The sequence below is a fragment of the Lemur catta genome, chromosome 11 (genome assembly GCF_020740605.2).
Source record: "Lemur catta isolate mLemCat1 chromosome 11, mLemCat1.pri, whole genome shotgun sequence".
NCBI classification, from domain to species: domain Eukaryota; kingdom Metazoa; phylum Chordata; class Mammalia; order Primates; family Lemuridae; genus Lemur; species Lemur catta.
Genome location: NC_059138.1, coordinates 75855259 through 75875948, shown reverse-complemented (window position 1 = coordinate 75875948; position 20690 = coordinate 75855259). Strand labels below are relative to the sequence as shown.

The window sequence follows — 20690 nt, the reverse complement described above, 5'->3', positions numbered from 1 at the left end:
GGCACAAGGACAAGGCAGGGCTCCTTCCATTGTTCGATTGCTGGTGATTTTTTTAAACTGGTTTTTACTTTTTAAATTTTTATTGATTTTGGTTGTTCATTTTGTTAGGCTTTAGGAGATGGAGGTTCTGTGATCTGGCCATATTTCTCCACAGTACAATTTCAAGGGACTAAACCAGCAGCTCTGGGGTTCTCACTCTGGGCTGCACATTAGAATCACTAGGGAGATTTTAACAATATCGGTGACAGGCCACGTGCCTAAGCCTGATTTAAGGGTCTGGGAGGGACCTAGACGTCAGTGTTTTGTTTTGTTTTTGTATTTGTTTGTTGTTGTATTTGTTTGTTGTTTGAGTCCTTCCTTTGATTCTAATGTACAAACAGGGCTGAAAGCCACGAGCTGGACCTTGCCTCCTAATTGTTCATAATTTGATACCTATGAGTACCACTGATACAAACATTTCATATGTGCATTAACAAAGGCAAAATATAGAAAACAAAGAATTTATACCCTGAGTGGTCACTCAAAGTATTTCTTGAGCAGCCAAGGAAGCAGGAGGGAATAGATGTATGTAACTTTGCTTCGAAAATATTTTTATCCAGCTGGGCAACAGAGCTAACAGCTGAAAGAATCAGGGAGCACCAGTTGAGGTAACACCCAATTTCGAGGACAGTTTTGGAATCCTACCATGGACAAGGAAGGCACCGTTAGGTGCTGGGCACATTGACTTGAAGGTGAAGTTCATGATTTAATGAGAGTGGTACAGACAACAATAGCCAGAACACAACATCAAAGAATTAGTCTAGTTATCTTGGAGTCATGCTTCTAGTCCCTAAGTTCGGATTTGTGAGGTATCATTTAGAAATGCAGGGGTTGTTCAGAGGTGGAATTAAAGGCTGGGAGGTATTGTGTCTGGGAAGTTTTCGAGGGACTTCCAAGCAAGGGAAAGAGGAAAGGGCATTCCAAGATTGTGAAGGGACTTGAAACATGGCATGGAATCAAAAGGGAGCGTTCAGGTTTGGAAGGCCATGATAGGTTGAAAGAGCAGAGGATTCAGAGATCAAGGCTGTAGCACCGGGAATGTGGGTGCCGAGGTAGAAGAGTGGAAGTAAGAGTTTAGGGTGTCTGATTTTCTTGTCTGAGAGACTAGAATAACAGTGACACAACTGACTTGGATGGAAAAGCTTTAAGGGCAACCAAGTTTGGAGTTGGGGTTTCAGGTGAAGGTAGGACACCTAAGGGATGATCAGGAGGCAGGTGGGTTTGACCTGGAGCTCCAAGACCACAGCCCAGGTGAGTGACGTGCACCTGAAGTGCAATTTAAGGGCTGTCTGCAGGGAGGAGAGCAGAGGGCCAGGTCTAAATCAGGAACCAAGTGGAGAATCACCTCATATCCCCCAGTGATCAAGGAACTCAATGAAGCACAGTGGTCAGAAGAGGAGGACTGAGGGAATTCACTGTCTACGGTGATCTCATGAAGGACTCTGAAGCAGGATTGACTTTTAAAATAACTAAAAACCTTTTCAACAAGTTGGTCTCTCAAGCCAAAGCCAAAGGTTCTAAAATTGGCCACACGTAAGTGTCAGCAAAGATGTGACAACTCTGTTCTCTGAGAAGGGAGATGTGTTCACACAGTAAACCATCCAAAACGTGGTCTGTGTCCTCAGCGCTGACATCAGAAAACCAACATTCATCAATTCTCCGTCAACATGAACCACGCTGCTCCAAAGGCTGTCTCCATTTCGTGTCTCTGGAAAGAATGACGACGACGACAGTGGAGGGATGTGTGTGCACCAATGCATATGGACACACACGACACGTGCTCATAAGAGAACATCTCTTCTAATGTACCAATGTGAACGTAAGAACAAATTAAAATACCAACTCTAGGATTGTTCCATTCCTTCTTGCTCTTTTGGCCTCTCCATTGCTGCCACTGAGCACAGATCTTCCAGATGTGTCCCGGTTATTATAGAATGATGAGAGGACAGAGAATGCACCAGTACCTGCAGATCTGGAATAAGAGCAAGTGGCAAACGCAGCCACACTCTCTCCTCAGTCAATCCCTCATGACCATGAGGCAGCTCTACTCTCCTACCCACTAGAAGTTGCGACAGATATGCAAATATGTTCTTTCTGAAATCACCTCTGTTCCATCCTCCAGAAAGCAGTGCAAGTGCCCCAGAGGGTGCAGCTGAGGAACAGAAATGGACTCCCCTCACACCACTCCCATCTGAGCAGACGTCTCTACCTAGGCATGGAGAAGGAGGAGGTAGACAGCTGGTCCTTACACAGCCTGCTCTGGCAGTACTGATGTTAAGATTTATAAGAAGCCATTATCTATGTATCTACAGGTATTCTAATATCTACAAATAAGTGTTTGAGAGGGAAAACCTGACAAGTGTTCACCCTTCTTTGGCATCAAACAATTTAGGCAAAAGTGTGTCTGCTATTGAATATAAACTAATTAAGCACACAGCCACTCAAACATTATGCTTAGCAAATGCATCTACTATCTGTTTTGCATCTGTGGTTTCTTTGAAAACAGAATTAAAAGAAGCCAAAAAAAAAACTCCGCTACCTCGGAAAGGAGCTAGTCTTTCTAAAATGCTTAGAACACTCAGGGCAATGCCATTATAGAGGCTGTTTGATGCTTCAAAATGACGTTTTGTTTAGGTTTTAAATAGTTCTATAAAGGTTTTGGAGCTGGACTGCCTGGGTTTGTAGCCTGGCTCTATTTCTCGTTAGCCGTGGGACCCTAGGCAAAGGGCTTCCCCAATCTGTGCCTCAATTTCCTTATCTGTAACTTGAAAATAATGATAGTACTTGCCCTGTAGTTACTAGAGGATGAAATGTGTTAATATTTGTAAAGGGCTTAGATTGATGCAAGTCATATGTGATCCATAAATGATACTTATTATTGGTATATTCAATTAAGCAGAAACCCACAAAAATATTTGAGAAGAACTTGATAAAATCCTTTAAAAATAAGTTTATTATAACTAACGAATATAAAATTTGACAGATGTTTTCAAACATTTTTGCCAAAAAAGTAAAGCCCTCCCATCACCCCTCCCCACAAAATATAGAATAAGAACTTGGACAGATAAACAATACAAACCTAAGCATGAAATTCTCATTCATCGGTTGATCCTAAATGACCCCAACACATTATATTCTAAGTAAAGGTCCATTAAATTAGGAAGTCAACAAACCACTTGACACTTGTAGTTTAACTTGCTTTCTTCTGTCATTATGATGCTCATTCAAAATGCTTACGAACAACAACAGGTAACATATAAGACTGCATGTCACAGATATTCAGAGTGCATGAATGTATGAAACCACAAACATTCATAAGAATACTGGGTGTGGAATTAAACATTAACTTAAAAGTTAATCCAAGGAAATCTATGTACATTTTAGCCTTTGGCATCTGGTCTAACATGTTTGTTCTTTATATAGACATCAATTTCTTAAATCTATTAATCAGAATAAATTTATCTGAACACAATTCTCTGACACAGATTGTCTACAGCCAATTTCACATGAGGTAGTTGGGCTGTTTAATAACATTCTAGTGAAATTCTCATGACACATGGGAATTACACATTAAACATGCCATGAAACTGGCTCATTAGCCTTCTAGGAAGCCACAGAATTACTGCTAGATCACCCTTCTTATCACCACTGACTCCAGATACACCTATAAATAAACACACATACATGGGAGTCTGTGTGGATGAAATCAGCTTTGCAAGGGGTACCAACCAACCCAGGGTGGTTTCTGTTTGTAAGGTACAGGGAGGAAATACTGACCACACTTTAAAATCTATGAAATATTTAAAACAAGCAGGATATTGTTCTTAGGTTGTCACACAGCTTAGCTAAAAACATTTGTTCACTCTGAAAGAGAAGTGATTAATAAGGGTAACCAAAGAATTTTGAAAACTTCTGCATTGCAGAGTGGTGGTATTTTTTTCCTTTTAATTAAAGGCTATACATAAACAGCAGAGGAGAAAGATCAATGCATGCGTCAGCTGTACCAGAGAGGCACGTCAATGACTGTTTAATCATGCCCTGGAATGCCTGAATGCGGCAGTGCAACAAGAAATCATGCAAATGGCCACTGTACACAGGACTATTGACTGTCTGAGACAGGATGGGGATTGGTAACATTTACAGGGAAGGTTTAATAAACAGTATGTTTATGGAATTGTTGAAAGGACCCTAACAACCTTATAATAGATAAACAGTCTTAACGTATCATCAGACAGTTAATAAAATTTTTTATGTCATTACTATGAAACCCCTGAGTAAGCAACTGCAGATTACAAAGGGACACACAGAAGTAGAACGTATTCCTAAATAAAGCATTCTGTATACACTTCACAGGGATACAAGTTTACCATATATACTGAAGTTTGTGTACAGACTGTACAAGAGCACAAAGAGCCTCGGAAGTTAGGCCCTCTCAGACCAAACACATTAGCTCAGCTAACAGAACAATGGCTTAAAATATATTTTACTTACTTAAAAAGTCTACATTTAAAATTTTAAAATTTAAAAAATGTTGATAGTTTGTCTTAAGAAAAGTAATGAAACATGAGGGTGGGGGAGCTGAATAGTTGTCAAACCTATGACTAACATCAGAAGCAACTGGTTTTAATCAATGATTCAGAAATGCACCATTATGTAACCAAGTTCTTGTAGGACATGGAAGTTTAGTAGGAAAAAACAAAAAAATTGTTTTCTTCCAGAAAGTTTCTAAAATGCCTCACATCATCATCTACTGTTCATGACCCTCTAACTCTATTGCCTTATCTGACATTTTTTCATATATATGATTTTCACACTCACATTAGGTTTCCTTAATAAGAAACCCCTTACTTTAGTTCCTCACTTCAAATTTAGTGAAGAGTACATTATTTATTAGTCCTTACCCTATATTTCTCTTAATTAAAAACACTTTTCTGAAAGCATAAAGTTGAAAGCATTTTTGGAAATATATATGGAAGTAATAACCAAAAAGAGAAGAGTGCAAATTTTTCTAGCAGCACTCCCCTAATAATAGATCACCTTTCCCAGGTGCCACAAATCATGGTGTCCACCTGCTTTCTGGCTATAAATGGGAATGAGGGTTCCTTAAGAAGCTCCTGCAGTCTGGGAGGGGGACAGAATCCCCATGGATTAGGCACCTAGCCCCGGGCTACAACAGTGCCAGATGCTCTACATATGTGCTAGAAGCTGCTGCTGAGACATGGGCAGAACAGATATAAGAGAGGATAGATCTGGCATGCTGATGGGGGCACTGCTGGCAATTTTCAGTAGCAAAGAAGAAAAAAAAGCAGTAACGTTGAACCATGGAGTTCAGAAATCCCTCATCCTGGCATACGACGCTGGGGGAAGCTTTATGTTCAGAATGACACACAAATAATGATGAGAAGGTGCCTCAAGCCACTATTACACATCCTAATGAATACTCTAGGCCCATGTGCTCAACACTCTGAGAGCTCTTCTTCTGGAACTCCTTTCAGAGCTGGATCAAGAGCTGATCAGAAAATCATTTCCTCCTCATAGTTACAAGCTGGTTTTGCCCCCAAAAGACATCCCTCCAATTTAACATTTTTCACCAGGATTAGCTACAACGAATCTGATTTGCTTTCAAAGGACAAAAAACTTGCCCTCACTGAAAGTATTTTGTCCAGTTCAACAAGTACACACTGATCCCTCCAAAGCATAAAGCCTGGCTTCTATCGTGGGGAGAAGTGCCGGCATGACGAAATTCCGTGCATGAAGTGCCTTGTAAGGGGTCAGCAAAATGTTACTTATTCACATCTACTAATACTCAGAAGAGACATTTCCTTTGCGTTCATGTTCTCCCTAAAGGTTACGCTAGAAAAGGAATCCTAAAACTGTTTTGAGCAGTGAAAGCAAGACGATCACTCTGTCAACAAACATACTAGAGGTTTTCTCATCTCCTTTCACAGTCAAGGTGAAAGCAAGCTTAGGTGTTCCGGAAATACTGGAGGGCTATGGAGAAAAAGTTTTAAGCATCTTTTCTCATTGCTCCCTTCTTGGAAAGTAACTGCAAACCAGCATAAATTATGACTTTAAAATGGAGACGCAAATACTGTAGACCCACGAGCAAGCTCTGACCATCCCACCATTCAGGTCCAGTTGAATTTATTTTTTTAATGTTAGGTTCAATTTCTAGCTATTTTTATTTATAAGGATCCTCAGTTTTACACACCTTAGCAAACTTTTACACATCTCAGGCATACTTAATATGCTCCAGTAAGGAAAATACCCACCAAAGCACATTATTTTCTTTCTACAGGGCTAGAAAAGAGTGATTGGAAAATGTAACTTATTCAAGTTACTCAATTTGTCTGATCTGGGTTCCCAATGATCTCAAAAAATATTAATCCCCTCTTCCCCAGATAACTGAGTCGTATACGCCTAGGCAGTACCTATACAAATGTGAAATGGCCACAGTGAGCATCTTTCCTTTTGTGTGTGTATCTAGAGCCTCAGGATTAAACCCGAGGTATTTGCAGAGTGCCACCTCCTCTCCAAGAGACCACAAGAGTTCACCTGAGGTGACAGGGAGCACCAGCAGTTGCTTAGACCAAACTGGCTTCACAACACTTACAATCTCCTGGTAGCATCCCCTGTAAATGGCACAATGCCTAAAGCATCTTCATTCAAAGTACAAGCAAAGACCTGCTGCTTTTTCTTGTTCCCTTTTATAAGGCTATATAAAGGGCAGGAGTCTAAATTATTTCCTAGTCCTGCCCTCATGTTCATACTACCCAGAGAAGGAGATCCACACTAAGGACTCACGGGAGTGGGAGGAAAGTAACACCACACTTTGGTAGCTGCCAACAGCAAATGCTAAAATATCATTTTAGCAGCCCTTTTATCCCCTAGCCTTAAAACATGTGAGGTTGCTTTTCTAAGTTTTAAGCATTTTCCAGAAGTCTTTTTGTGGACAAATTACCGGCTTCATTACTTTGAGCTAAATAAATGCCCATTTGCTTAAAGACAGACAAAAGACAAAATGAACCTCCCTCCCTATGTGAACCTCTCTGCCTAAAGAGAGGAGTTGCTCCTCTGCCCTAGGGATCTGCAGCAGGAATGGCACCATCTAGAGCTGCTCAATTCACTCGAGCAGCTTCCACCCTGGGAACTAACTGCCTTATGCTGGAACCACTTATTCTTCCTGTTACTAGAAAGAAGCAATAACCTCTAATGGGGAAGGCACCCATGGCTTCTCTCCCGTGCACACTCTAGGCGGCTTGGTCTACTGGGAGTTGAGGGCCAGAGCCTGGGCAGCACACCGTGCAGAAGAACGCACACCCAATGTTGTTTTATGAAATACTCAAATCCTATCTTTAACCTCTGACACTGTCCCAAACCTTTTGAGATTGATGAACAGCTGCATTTAGCTTGCTCTGCACTCTTGGTGATTAAACCAAGATTGATCAGAAAGCAGACTCAGAGCCGTGATCCCTAAAGCAATGCCAAAGCTGGGTCCCGATGCTGGTTCAATTATGAATGCTGCTGAGTAAACCTGCTTCACTTCTCACTCTCTATTTAGCTATTTTACTTGAATAATGGCCTTGTCCTCTTTGAAAAACGGACATGTCATTTAGCTGTTGCAGAAGACTGGGAATTCGGTAAACCAGAATTTAATCTAACGGCTCCTCAACACTGTGCGGATTCATCACATGGAGAGCTTATCCAAGTGCAGATTCCTAAGTCCCACCCCCAGATTCTGGTTCTCTGGGTCAGGACAAGGCCTGGGAACCTGCTCTTTGAATAAGCACTCCGTGTGACTCTGATGCAGAGGTGGCTCAGATCATACTTGGAAATCACCTAGCTCTCTACTTACAGATTATGTGACTGTGAGCACATCCCTTGACCTCTAAACCTTGCTTTTGAAGTGTGGTAATAATCCCTTTGAGTATCATGGTTCCCTTGTGATGTCCAATTGAGAAAATGCACGGGAAACGTGCTGGCAAAAGGTAGGCACTAGGTAGGTGTCATCGCAAATGACCTGTCCCACTTCTCCCATACTGTCCTCCAAGTTGGGTTTAGGGCATGCCACTTATCTCCTCAGAGCCACAGTCCACTGCCTGTCACCAGGGATGGCACTCCTTGTCTATGTCTTCTCCACCTCCCACAACTGCATGGACACGCAAATGCCCTGAGTGTCTTCACTACACAGGCTCTTATCGCTGACAGAGCCTCGGAGAAGAGGATCCACTGGAGAATGTCTTGGAATAGCAAACTCTACATCACAATGGGTTCAACAAAGGGGCTTATGCTCCCTCCAGGTGTTTAGTCTAATTCTAAACTGGTTGAAATACTGGCTATGAATTATACTCTTTGATACAGAATTTGTTCATTTTCAGCTTGGGTTTGGGTGGTCCATTAAAACTAAAATCTAAAAACAAAACAGTACATAATAACAGCAAATTCATTTGTCAAATCTGCTCTTATAACTTGCTGTTCAAGTCTGTAACAGCTATGATTTGGTTTCCAGTAGGCCCACTGAACTGAAATATATAGCACCTTGATTTTTAAACACACAAAACACATATGCATTTAAAAAATTATATAGAAAAGCACTGGTTTTGCCTCCTCCTTTCCAGCCTCCCAAGTGAAGGGGTTGGAGAGGGTTGAGGCTGTTGCTGGAAATTAAGTAGGGCAACAAAACATTTGAGCAAACTTTATTCCCTGAAGTTAGGAGGCGCTGTCCTGCAGCTGTCATACCACCTCATCAGACTCCAGCCCGTGGACCTCGTATAAGGAGTCCAGTATGGCCAGCTGCTTTTCCATGGCAGGGAGGTAAAGGCTGAGGTCCCTCTGCATCCCAATACTGAAAGCTTCTTTCTGGTGGTCACCTTCCTTTATAGTCAACGCGGCCACAAAATCTTCATAGGATGGAGCTGCCCTCAGAGCTAACTGCAAAAGAATCACCCGTGAGAATATGGATCACATCTCTCGCATACTTACTCTCACGCATACACATGCGCGCACAAAGAGCTGTGAGAGCAAGAATAAAGAAACACAAATACCCTTTCAGTTTGTGGACTCTCTAAAATTATGTTCCAAGCACAAATCAAATAACTTTAAGGCTAGAAGAAGCAAGGATGTACTTGAACCATCTTAAGGGTGAATAATGCCATCAAGTCAGGAAATGCTGAGAGAAAGATTTTGAGAAAAGCTCCCTTCTGATCCATAGTGTGATCCAGACTATTCTTGGAGTCTGCTGAATCTACCAGAACGCATGTTACCACCATGGTCTTTCTTTCCATGTGGCCAGCCTTCCAGGGCAGCCCACTGTCCTGTTTATATCTCATCTCCTGTCCATTTTCTCCCACATGGATCATATTTCCTTTGAACCCTTGCATACTTTTTAGAAAAGAAGGGAGCTAACATTTGTTGTTTGCTTGTACACTGACTGACGCTTTAACATTTTATCCCAGTTAATCTTCATAAGTACCCTGTGCAGTTTACATACCTATTTTACAGATGAACTTCATATAGCTAATGAGTGCCAGGGCCAGGATCTGAACTTAACATCATCTCTGTGCTTTTCAACCACACCACCACATCATGCTGCTTCCCTAATGGAAGATTTCTAGGCTCCTTATCCTCCCCTTCCTTTGCAGGCCAACATTCCCTAAGCTTGCTAAAATTTGCTGTCTGACATTCACTAGCTTGGCTCTGCTGATATCAACAGATTTCAGGAGAGGCTTTTTAGAGAATCTTGAATTATCATTCCACAGTTGCTTTCCTAATCTTCTGTATACTTCGAAAGTCTTTGAGAATCAGCCCTTCCCATTTTTGCAATAAGAGAATGACTGGCATTATCATGCAGTGGCTAAAGCACAGGCTAAGGTGAAGTAGACCTGGACTTGGATCTCAGATCTTTCATATATTAGCTTGAGAAATTTAAGCAAAGTGCTTAACCTCGTAAAACCTCAGTTTCCTTATCTGTAGAAGAAGACTAATACCACTTTCCTTATTTGAAGGATTAATGGCATATGTAGAAAGTATTTAGCCTACTGCCTGGCACATGATACTCGGTTAATGGTAGGAGTACAAGGGAGGAGAACAGAAAATGAAGAGAAGGCAGTTATCCAAAAACATAATGTGAGAAAATCTCCCAAAAGTGAAGGATAAGAGTCTCCAGATGTAAAGACCTAACCAAGTGCTCAGCACAAGCAATGATAAAGACTAAAAGGGCACATCATGAAGTTTCAGAATGTGGGGATAAAGACAAGATTCTGAAAACATTCCAAAGAGGACAAGGAACAGTTTATATGTAATCGAATAGGAATGACATTAGATTTCACAATATTAACAGTGGAAGCTGGAGGATAATAGAGTAATGCCTTTGAAATTCTGAGGAAAAGTAATTATTAACCTGGAATTCTATACCCAGCCAAACCAGCACTCTAGAAAAAAAGGGTGAAACCAATAATAGAGTTCAATTATCTAGTTTGACTGAAGAGAAAACCAAAAAAGTCAAATGATGGCTACTAAATGGCAAGCTGGAGGCAGTCTGGACTGGGCATCAGTTCAATACACTATAACTGCTGGAGGATAAAAGTTCACTATTTGACTGGTAAATGAGTCAAATTCCTTGGATGTAAACAATGTTTGCCTGAGTGACTGAGATCAGTTAAAATGAATTTGACTCCATAAATTAGCACATTAGAAAACTCAACAGACCTTCCAAAGCAGGGATGACTTGGAGAATAGTAGAGAGGACGAAAGGGCCAATCTAGCTACAGACTTAACTTCTCTATTGATAAGGCTGTTGCCAAATGCTTGACATAATCTACTTTCTTAAAATCCTGCAACTTTAAAAATTATTGGCAATAATATCTAAAGCTTTCAAAACGTACTTACTCTATATAACCTTGGGTTATAGAGTAATGAGGTTATAGAGAAATGAGGTAACATATTGCCTCATTTCTTTGTGTCTCAGGGTTCTTTGTAAGCAGGGAAAATATCAGAACCTATCTCAGAGTTATGAGATTCATAAATTTATGTATGGCAAGCACTTAAAACATGTAGTACACAATAAGTGCTTAGAACTGTAAGTTGTAATTGTAGTTCTTGGTATTAGATATAGCACTTCTACTTCTAGGAACCTATTTTGAGGAAATAAGCGTTTTAGTAAAAAGTGCATGTAAACAGATGCTGTTTTATTTCTAAACTTAGAAGCAGCTTAAATTTCTGACAAGAGGATTGGACAAATAAATTATGATACCACCGGACTAGGGAAATACTATGCAGTCACTAAAAATAATGTTTTTTTAAAGACTCTTATGTCATTTAAAAATGGTCATGACAGAATCTATTGAGGGGGATACAAAATACAAACTAAATGTAGAAAAAATTTATATGTATACACAAAATATACAAAATAAAGATAATTATATACATACATATAGATATATAAACATAAACATCTATAAGCAGAAATATATATTTACCTAAATATATAAAATTAAATAGATCAATATTTAAAAAGAATATGTAAAGACACAAAAATAAAAGCAAAGGAAGTAAAACACAAAAATGTTAAAAATGGAAAACATGGACAGTTTTAATTTTTTCCCTTTCTATTCTTCCATAATTTCTAAAATATTTTATAGTATAAATTACTATAAATTGGGGGAAAGGGCTATAAGTTAAAAAATCATTTTAAAGATTCAGTTTAGCAATGTTCCAGCATACAACCATGAGACTGTCTTTTCATGGCTACATGTGACTAAGACTGACCTTTCCCTGGATGGAAGAATCACAGAGTATCATTGCTAACATAAAGGGGCCATCTACCCCTGCTATTCTATGATTCTCAGGTTTGCGCTCTTCCTAGCTCAACATTCTGGGAGGGAGGGGGTGGTGGGTAACTGGAGCCAAAATACATGAATACAAACACCTTCACAATGAAAATAACTGGATAGAAAGAGATTTCTAGCCTTAGTCACTGGCACACCCAATACAGTTAATATTCAAAGACTAAATTCAACTAATAAAAAAATCAACTAAGACCTGAGAATTAAGGAGATTGAATACAATGGGCAGCAGAGGGAGCTATTAGCTTGAATTCATCACTTGAACACATTATTTCCCCCGAATGGTAAATATTTGGTGTCGTTGCTTCCTTACAATCTCTGCAGTGGTATGCGAGCTTTTTACTACCCTATCAGAAAAGGAACCATCTCTGAGGCAAATCTCTACAAGGTCACTGGAACTGGATAGGGTAAAGTATACTGTTTTATTCATGTTTAATAATCTTTGTTAGTCTAGACACTTTTTAGTGTGGAGATTTCCACATACCAAAGGCCTATAAACGTAAATGAAATAAGCAACATTGAGTTCTTACCCTCAAAAAACAAAGCAGAAACACCACATACACAAAACACCTTGCTCTGACAATCAGAACCAATAGCAGAAGGATTACTTACCGCAAAAACCCCTCGAACTACCCAGCCATGGTGTTGCCGTAGTGTTTTACCATATGCGTTATCTTGAAAAGAAGAAAAACTCCATGAGGAACAACTTCATCAGAATTTGATGTGCTCTTTGTATAATGTACTTTTTAATGTATGGAGTAGCATGGTCCCATTGGTATTTGGAACTGATGTAAAAAATCAAATTATATAATTTGTACCCTAAAAGTCTAAAGTAGAAAAAAAAACCCACGTGAATTTTTTTTTTAAAAAAGAAAAACAGATACTTCCAACTCTTACCCTGGGTCAATATATCTAAACTTAAGCTTATTATTATAGTGGAAAAAGTTCAATACATATAAAGAAATAGTGAGGAAACACTATTGAAACATTGAGACTAAATACAATTAGAAATACACTATTAAAGAATATAGAAATGCAGTTTTTTGAAATGTTATACGACCCTGAGCCAGTCCCTTTAGCTGCCCTCTCTAACCATCTGTTTTCCCTTTGTAAAATGATCTCAAAGGTTCTTTCCAATGCTAAACATTCCATTCTGGGATGTCAGTGTTTGTCCTGAATGTTCCTATGATCTTGAGTATACAGTATTAAAGCTATAAACTTTTCAAAATATTGTGGAGAAAATGGCTTGAAGTTATTAAGCTAAAGTAACTGGTGAGACCTATTAATAAATGTCACTCATGTTTTGTACCTTATCTATAACAACCTATCATTTTTGTCCCAATGTGTTTTAAAATGAGATTTAAAAATGGGAATAATTTTAATTACAAAAAAACCCTCAAGAATAAGATGGATCTATTAAGTGAGGGATATGTTCCTAAAGACATTGAATAATTCAGTATGTGTAAAATTCAAGGCTGACTTTTCCACAGGAATAAATGAGTTCTCAGGAGGTACAGATCTACATCACCATGGTAGGTTTTTATTTCAATGCTCCATTTTATTTTCTAAGCATCATCAGTAGCACCATGAGCACCAGTAGTTACAGAGTGCTCATTCCTAAATTAACAGCACAAAATATAATGGGACTATTTGACAGTCTTCATGTTTTCCCACATTTAAATTCTATTCTAAACTTACTTATTTTTATGTGCTAGTTTTAGCACTAGCACAAGTACTACCACCATTTCATAAATGCTTAGGTGACACTGTAATAGGCTATAAACATATTTTCAATTATAACAAGAGCAGATGTTAAAATAACAGAAAGACAGACACTAAAACCACAAGTACACGTTCCTATTCAGTGAAAAGCAATGAGGCTCACAGGACACTGCCTGTGAAGGGTCCACTGAAGGAAGTCAGGTATTTGCATTTTACTGGCCAAAGTGGCGCTGCCATGTGACTGCAGCTTGACGTAGTTTACCGTTTACTCAAGCCCCCCAGCTCTGAAATTATGTAATTCCAGGCAACTTTTATTTTAAAAATTTGGGTGAAGCTTTATTAATACTTTTAGTACATCTGACGATTTCAATTTTACATAATTCACATTTGCATAAAATACAATTATATTTTATATAAAAGAACATATATTCAATATATATTGTATTTTATATAAAAGACTATACATTTGAAATATAACAACAGATGCCCCTGGTTATCTAAAGTATTAGGAACAGGTTGGAATCCCAGTACCCAGGGTGGTGAACCCAAAACAGAAGGGATAAATGATAAAGAATTAATAAATTCAAGTATGGAGAAGACTCTTAGAAACAGGAAAGCCCAAGATTAAATTTAGTTTTTTTCTTAGGAGAATAGTCTGAGTAGACAAGAACATGGTCAAAGATATATGTCTCAGGTCACACGCAAAACCTAGCTGATTCTCCGTAAGGGGACATATGGTACCAGGGAAATTTTAGATATACAAGGCCTTAATGAGGATATCTTCAGAAACGTGAAGAAAAGGGTTGCTCACCCACAAAGTGTATAATATTGACGGGCAGAGAATATTAGGCACAGCCTCTAAGAAAAACCAGCAAAACCACCAAATTTGCAACCATCTGAGGAGCCTTCTGGTCTGGCAAGAGTGCACAGGTCCATGGAAAACATCCTGAGGTGAGTTACTGAGGTAAGATACTAGGAATCCTTTTTTTCTTGTGACCCTATTCCAGGCCATTAAATGACAAACAAATAAATTAAATACCATTAAAATCTGCCGGTAGATATCTACAATGAACAGTTGCTCCACTCAGCAAGAATTTAGTTTGAGTCTACCACACTCTACATACTGTGATTTAAACTCAGTCAATCCCCTGCCCTCAAGAAGCTGATGGCTGTATCAGAGAGCCAGCCATTTAACAAGTCATGATTACACCAATTGCTAACTGCTACAGTAGAGATTCACACACAGCATTATAGGAAAAGAAGAGAGAAACTAATCCAGCCTAAAGGGGAGTGTGGAACAGAATGAATTCTCAGGAGTCTTCAAGGCTGGGTAGGGTAGAGCAGGATGGTGGGTGGTGCTGCAGACAGACGAAGCACCACAGAGCTGGTTCAAGGATTTTGAACTTGCACCTGAGGCTTAGTAGCAGGTTTTAAAAATACAACATTTATTACTTTTTTTCTGATTTCACAAGTAATGTATGTTCATTATCAAAAATAAGAAAAATATTTAAAATATTTAAAAAGAAGAGAACTAAACAGATCTACAATGCTTTCTCCCAGAAATAACCACAGTGGGCATTTTGGGGAAATGCTCTCAGTCTTTTTTCCTCTTGAGAGAGTATTATTTTCTTCTGTTAACAAAGTCATGATCATTCTATGATTTGGAATTGTGGTAGAAAAGTAACAAAATGAGACTGATACTTCTTTATAGTCTTTATACTTCTTTATAGGTGTCTGGACCCTGAACCTTCAGCTCCAAAGCTTACCTGGTCAGACAAACTGCTTGTTTAAAAAGAGCTCTCGACTCAGTGCTACGTCTGCAATGAGAACCTTATACCTTTCCAATACTTTGCCATTCAAGTCAACCATTCAAAAAGCCCTTCTTTATGCTCTCTTCTAAAGGACAGCAAGAAGACAAGGAAGACAAAGGTGCTGCTGTGAGTCCAAATAGCATGGGCACCCTGGCCTAAGAAGGAGGGAGTGTTTGTACAGCAGGATGATCTGTGTTTCCCATGTGGCCAGGCTAGAAGCACAGCTGTTCCTTGCTGTACCTGTACGTTGCCAGAAGAGAGTCCCACCTGGCAAAATGTGGGCCAGAAGGTCTAACGGGAGAAGAGGGAGTCACAGAATTTGGGATGGGTCCTAACAGGTCCAGGAAGACCACCGCTGCAATTTTAAACCAAAAAATGAAATAAAACTCATAAAAAAAAAAAATCTGTCAAAAGTCCTTAGCTGACTTGTAGGGCTGTAAATATCTCTGCCGCATGAGGCTGCATTAAAATAAGATGAAATCTAAGCCTGACTTATTTTGGTTACCTAGAGAAGATAATGAAACACATTAATCTTCACTGTAATACCAGTTCATTATCATAACGCATGTTCTATAATCTGGGAGTATTTTTGGCCTCTGAAAGACATAAATGATACCTTTCTGCCTGTTCTTTGAGATGTGTCAGTTCCCCATAGACTGAGTCAAAATTTCCAAGTAGGAAGCCTTGACAATCACCTTACCCAATTCTCTTCCTTTGACAAATGAAGACACAGAAGACCCAGAGAGGTAGTGACTTGCCCAAGGTCACAAACCTAAAAGCAATGAGAACTTGGGGAATTCTTGTCATATCAAACCATTCTACTAAAAAACAAAACAAAACAAAACCAAAAACTAATGTTTATTCTTGGTGAAACAAAGTAAAGAAATTGAAAAGTAATGTCTTTTCCAGTCATTTCCTGAAAGAATGAGCACCTTATTCTAATTATTGAAACACCACAGATCTGATTTCATTACAAGTAACTCAGAAACTTGCTATGAGGTATTTAACATGGTATTTAGATGTATGTAATGCCAACTCTGACATACATAAATGGGAAAAGGATGGGTGATCCAATATATGCTGCTAAGACAACTGATTTTCTAACTAGGAATAATAAAATTATATCCATAGTTTTTACCATCCTCAAAAATAAATTCTAGGAAGACTGAAGACAAAATATCACAAGCACACCTATAACACTTTGAGAAGAAAATATCAGAGAACATCTTTGTGACCCCAAGGGAGAAAGAGATTTCTTAAACAAGATGTAAAAAGTGTAAACCATAAAAGAAAAGAATGATATGTCTGTTTATATAAAAACTTGAAACTCCTGTATACCAAGATATCATAAAGAAAGAGATAAGGCATGCCACAGACTGAAAGGAGATATTGACAACTCATAACTGAAAAATATTAATATCCAGAAAATATAAAGAACTCTCATGAATCAATAAAGAAAACCTAGTAGAAAACTGGTCAAAGTACTTGAACAGGCAATTTGCTGAGGAAGAAATCAAACTGCCAGTGAAAACAGGAAAGGCTGCTCAACTTTACTAGTAATCTAAGAACACAAACTTTGGCAATATTCTATCATTTTATAACCAATAGGCACAAACTTAAAAGTCTGATGATGACAAATATTAACAAGAATGTGGAGCATTGGGAACTCTCACTATTCTGCTGGTAATTATAGACTTTGGAGAGCAGTTTGGCAATATCTAGTAAAGTGGTTCAGCCATTCCAATTATATTATATACTAGAACAGCATTTCTCAAAGTATAGTTCCCAGACCAGCAGCTCAGCAAAGCCCAGGACCCTACCCCAGACCTACGGAGCAATCTGTGTTTTAAGAGGTTTTCCAGGGATGCCAACACAGGCTGGAGTCTGAGAACCACTGCTCTGGCAGCACAGCTTCCCAACCAGTAAGGCCTAGTGAATTACAAGTCTGCAAATAGCTAGACCCCCTGGGCCAGTCACCCTTAGGTACTAGCAGCATCTTCCTTTTCCCAGTGTGCTGTTCAGGTCTTACAATCTTCTATACGACAGAGAACATGTGCAAAAGGAACATGAACATTGTCACATTGTTTGTAATGGTGAAAATCTGGAATCAGCTATGTCCATCAACAGTATATTAGTTTTTGAAAACTATGGTCAATTCATACAACAAAATGCTAAATGGCAGGGAAAGTTAATGAGCCAGGACTACAAGTGTCAACAGTGGATAAATCTGAAAACAATACTGAGTGAAAAAGGAAGAATGTGTACGATATGATACCATGTGAGTTTAAAACTTGCAGTTTAACACTAGGTACTATTTATGAACACATAAATATATAGTAAAAATATAAAAACATGCATTACATAATAATAAACAGCAAATTCAGGATAGTGATCTCTGGAAAATGATGCCCGATCATGTACTTTGACCATTTTTCTTCCTTATTGATTTATGGGAGTTCTTTGTATTTTCTGGATATTAATACTTTTCAGTTATGAGTTATAAATATCTTCTATCAGTCTGTGGCATGCCTTTTCTATTTATAATGTCTCTGGGTGTACAGAACAAGTAATGAGATCAAGGGGTACATGGACACTTAACCGTACTGAATTATTTTATATACTAGGTAGATATTTGTTAAATGCCTGAAAGATTTATAATTTTTAAAAAACTGAGCTACTAGGAAAGTACTCTCTGAATTCCTTATAGTGACTAAGCTTCAGGCAAAATGAGTTGTGTGGAAAAAAGCCAACTCGGTGACCAGCAGACAGGGGTGAAACAGGCACCCAGATGCCCTTTGTTCACTTTAGGCAGCCACTGTCAAGAGTAAGACGTGTGTCGTAAGCCAGTCCTGCCAGTACAGGCATATGCTGTGAGTGGTTCTGGTGAGGGTATGACTTCATTCATGTTCCATAATATTTTGGGGGAATAATTAGTCAAGTTAGGATTTTATGCTAAATATCTGAGTATGAGTTCTGACTTTCTCTCTCTCACTTAGCTCTCCTTGTCTGTGAAAGTCTTTCATATTAAATACATGACTGAGCATCCTTTTAAAATTTTTCCTATTCTGTGCCAGAATAGGATTTTGGTTGGGTTAATTTTTACTTGACATTTGTGGAATCATTCTGAGGTGAGAGATGTGAAAATATACTACCCAGCTGAATGAACAGAGCAGAACATGTAACATTTAGTACAATGGTCCATGAAATGCCAGAGTAACTTTTCTTCCTTCCACTCACAAGGATGCTTTCCAAAATCTCTTTTTGATGTGGCATCTGCAAATGGAGAGCCCAGCTCTATGGCAAACCATTAAACATATATCTGCTTTGCGAATCCAACTCCTTCTTTAAAATGATCTCTAGAGTGGCATAGGACACTAAGGGTATAGAGCAGTTCTTGGCATGAAACCACCCAAAATGTTACACTCAGATCATCAATATGGAGAAGTCAAGTGATGGTTCAAGTGAGAAAGGGGGCAGTATAAAGCCTAATGCCTCTTTCCGGATGCTGGGAACTGTTCCAGCTCACAGAACTGCAGCAATACAATGACTACAGATACATTTTCCAGAAAGGTAATAGATGTCAAAGCTTCAATTGTGTCATTTAGGACTTTAAAAATCATGTCTCATCTCCAGGGTCACTAAAACTACATAAGTTTTTTGAACATTTATCTTAAAACCTTTCTTAAGCAGTGTTTTCTGGAAAGCTTTCTAATTATGATGAAAAGGAGGCAAAATTGACTGATGCTGTGACTAATTTCAGCACTTTTATTCTTGCATATTAACAATCCTTCAGATACAGTCAAAATCCCAAAGTAATCAAGTATAGCCAAGTGAAAGTGAGCTTCCATGGCCTAGGTCTAGATGGGTAGTCTCAAACTTTAGCATGGGTTAGAATCAACTGAATGATTTGTTAAAAAATAGATTACCAGGTCCCACCTCTGAAGCTTTTGATTCAGCCAAATCTGGACATTTCTAATAAGTTTCCAGGTGATAAAGATGCTGCTATCATTAGATCAATTTGAGAAAAACTGATCTGGATTCTGAGACCCTAGGGAAGGTATTTATCCTCTCTAAACCTCAGTTTACTCCCTGTAAAAAGGGAGCATTTGGAAGATTTATTCAAATGTGTATCAATAACTTAATGTAATAGTAAAAATGGGTGCTCTATAAATGGTAGCTGTTATTACAATAACTCAAATTCAACTTTAGAATTAAAAAAGTAAACTAATTTGCCTATACACGGCCTATAAATTACATATATCCTCTCTTTCACCTACATATCCGCCCTCCCTCATTTCAGACAAGTATCAGTTCACTTATAAAGAATGTGACTTCAAAATGAGAAAAAAGAACCCATTATCTTAGAAGAAATACGCATCAAGGAGCCTAGGGGTTTGGAACAACAATTACGTGAACATTTCTCATAAAACTGTGTTTGTTTGCAGAGAGCTTGTTGTGTCTGTGTCTAGAGGGAGGTTGGGTTGGTTAGGGGAACTTTATCTCCTCACACTGAGCAGCAGCAGGGAACTAGGGATTATTATAATCGAAGACATGATTTAAATCATAAAAACCACCTTTGAAATAAGCCTGAACATCAGGATGAAAATGTCACATTTACAGCCCCCCTTTCCTTTCCATTGAACACATTGCTGAAGGAGAAGAAAGGGAAGGAAAAGCTGAGATTAGCTGTGATTATTTCAGTCACCAAGCAGCATCTGCCCTTCAAAGTCTTCTCTTTACAAAGTCAACATCTCCCGGGCCCAGTCTTCAAATCAAGTAAGAGGTACCAGCTAGAGGAGAAAAGGGGGCAGAAGTGGAGTGGGGACAAGGCAGAAATGGTATATGCTTAATTTCCTCTCCACCTCCTGGGGTCAAAACTTGCTAATGTCCTGTACTCAGCTGGATTCTCTTCCAGCTTCTGCAGTGGCCTAAGTGAGATTAGCACTGGCCTTCTCCTCTCCCACAGACAGCCCCTAACAAAGCAATAGCAGCATGTGACATGTGGACTCCACCAGGCATACAGTGCTGAATGCCAGATTGTCTGCATTTCTAAGACGTGGAGAAGTCTTTCTTTTGGTGTGAAATTTCCACACTAAGAAGTTAGTCTGGACAGAAGTTTCTGCTTGGCATCTGAGCTTTGTAAACTTTCCATTTCTGATTTGAAATAAATAAGCCCCATTTTCTGGACAGTTATCAACTTCATATTTCACGATGATAATGATAAAAATATAAATAGCAATAGACGCTAACCTCTATTAAGCACTTATTATGTACC

At 38.8% G+C, this 20690-nt stretch overlaps 1 protein-coding gene across 2 annotated transcripts in view; it reads right to left on the bottom strand.

Moving 5' to 3' along the window:
* The window catches only part of PLEKHA8 (pleckstrin homology domain containing A8), a 62515-nt gene that overhangs the window by 2065 nt on the left and 39760 nt on the right, over positions 1-20690 (bottom strand). Inside the window, exons 13-14 of one of the 2 annotated variants that reach the window (XM_045564224.1) lie at positions 12495-12556; positions 2973-8970 (exon numbers count right to left, since the gene is read on the bottom strand). The exons of the other annotated variant lie outside the window; for it this stretch is intronic. Of the exons in view, the coding sequence (XP_045420180.1) occupies positions 8773-8970; positions 12495-12556 (260 nt within the window). The 3' untranslated portion in view covers positions 2973-8772. Of the gene's footprint in view, positions 1-2972; positions 8971-12494; positions 12557-20690 lie in introns of those variants that run through there. 2 annotated transcript variants of the gene reach the window in all.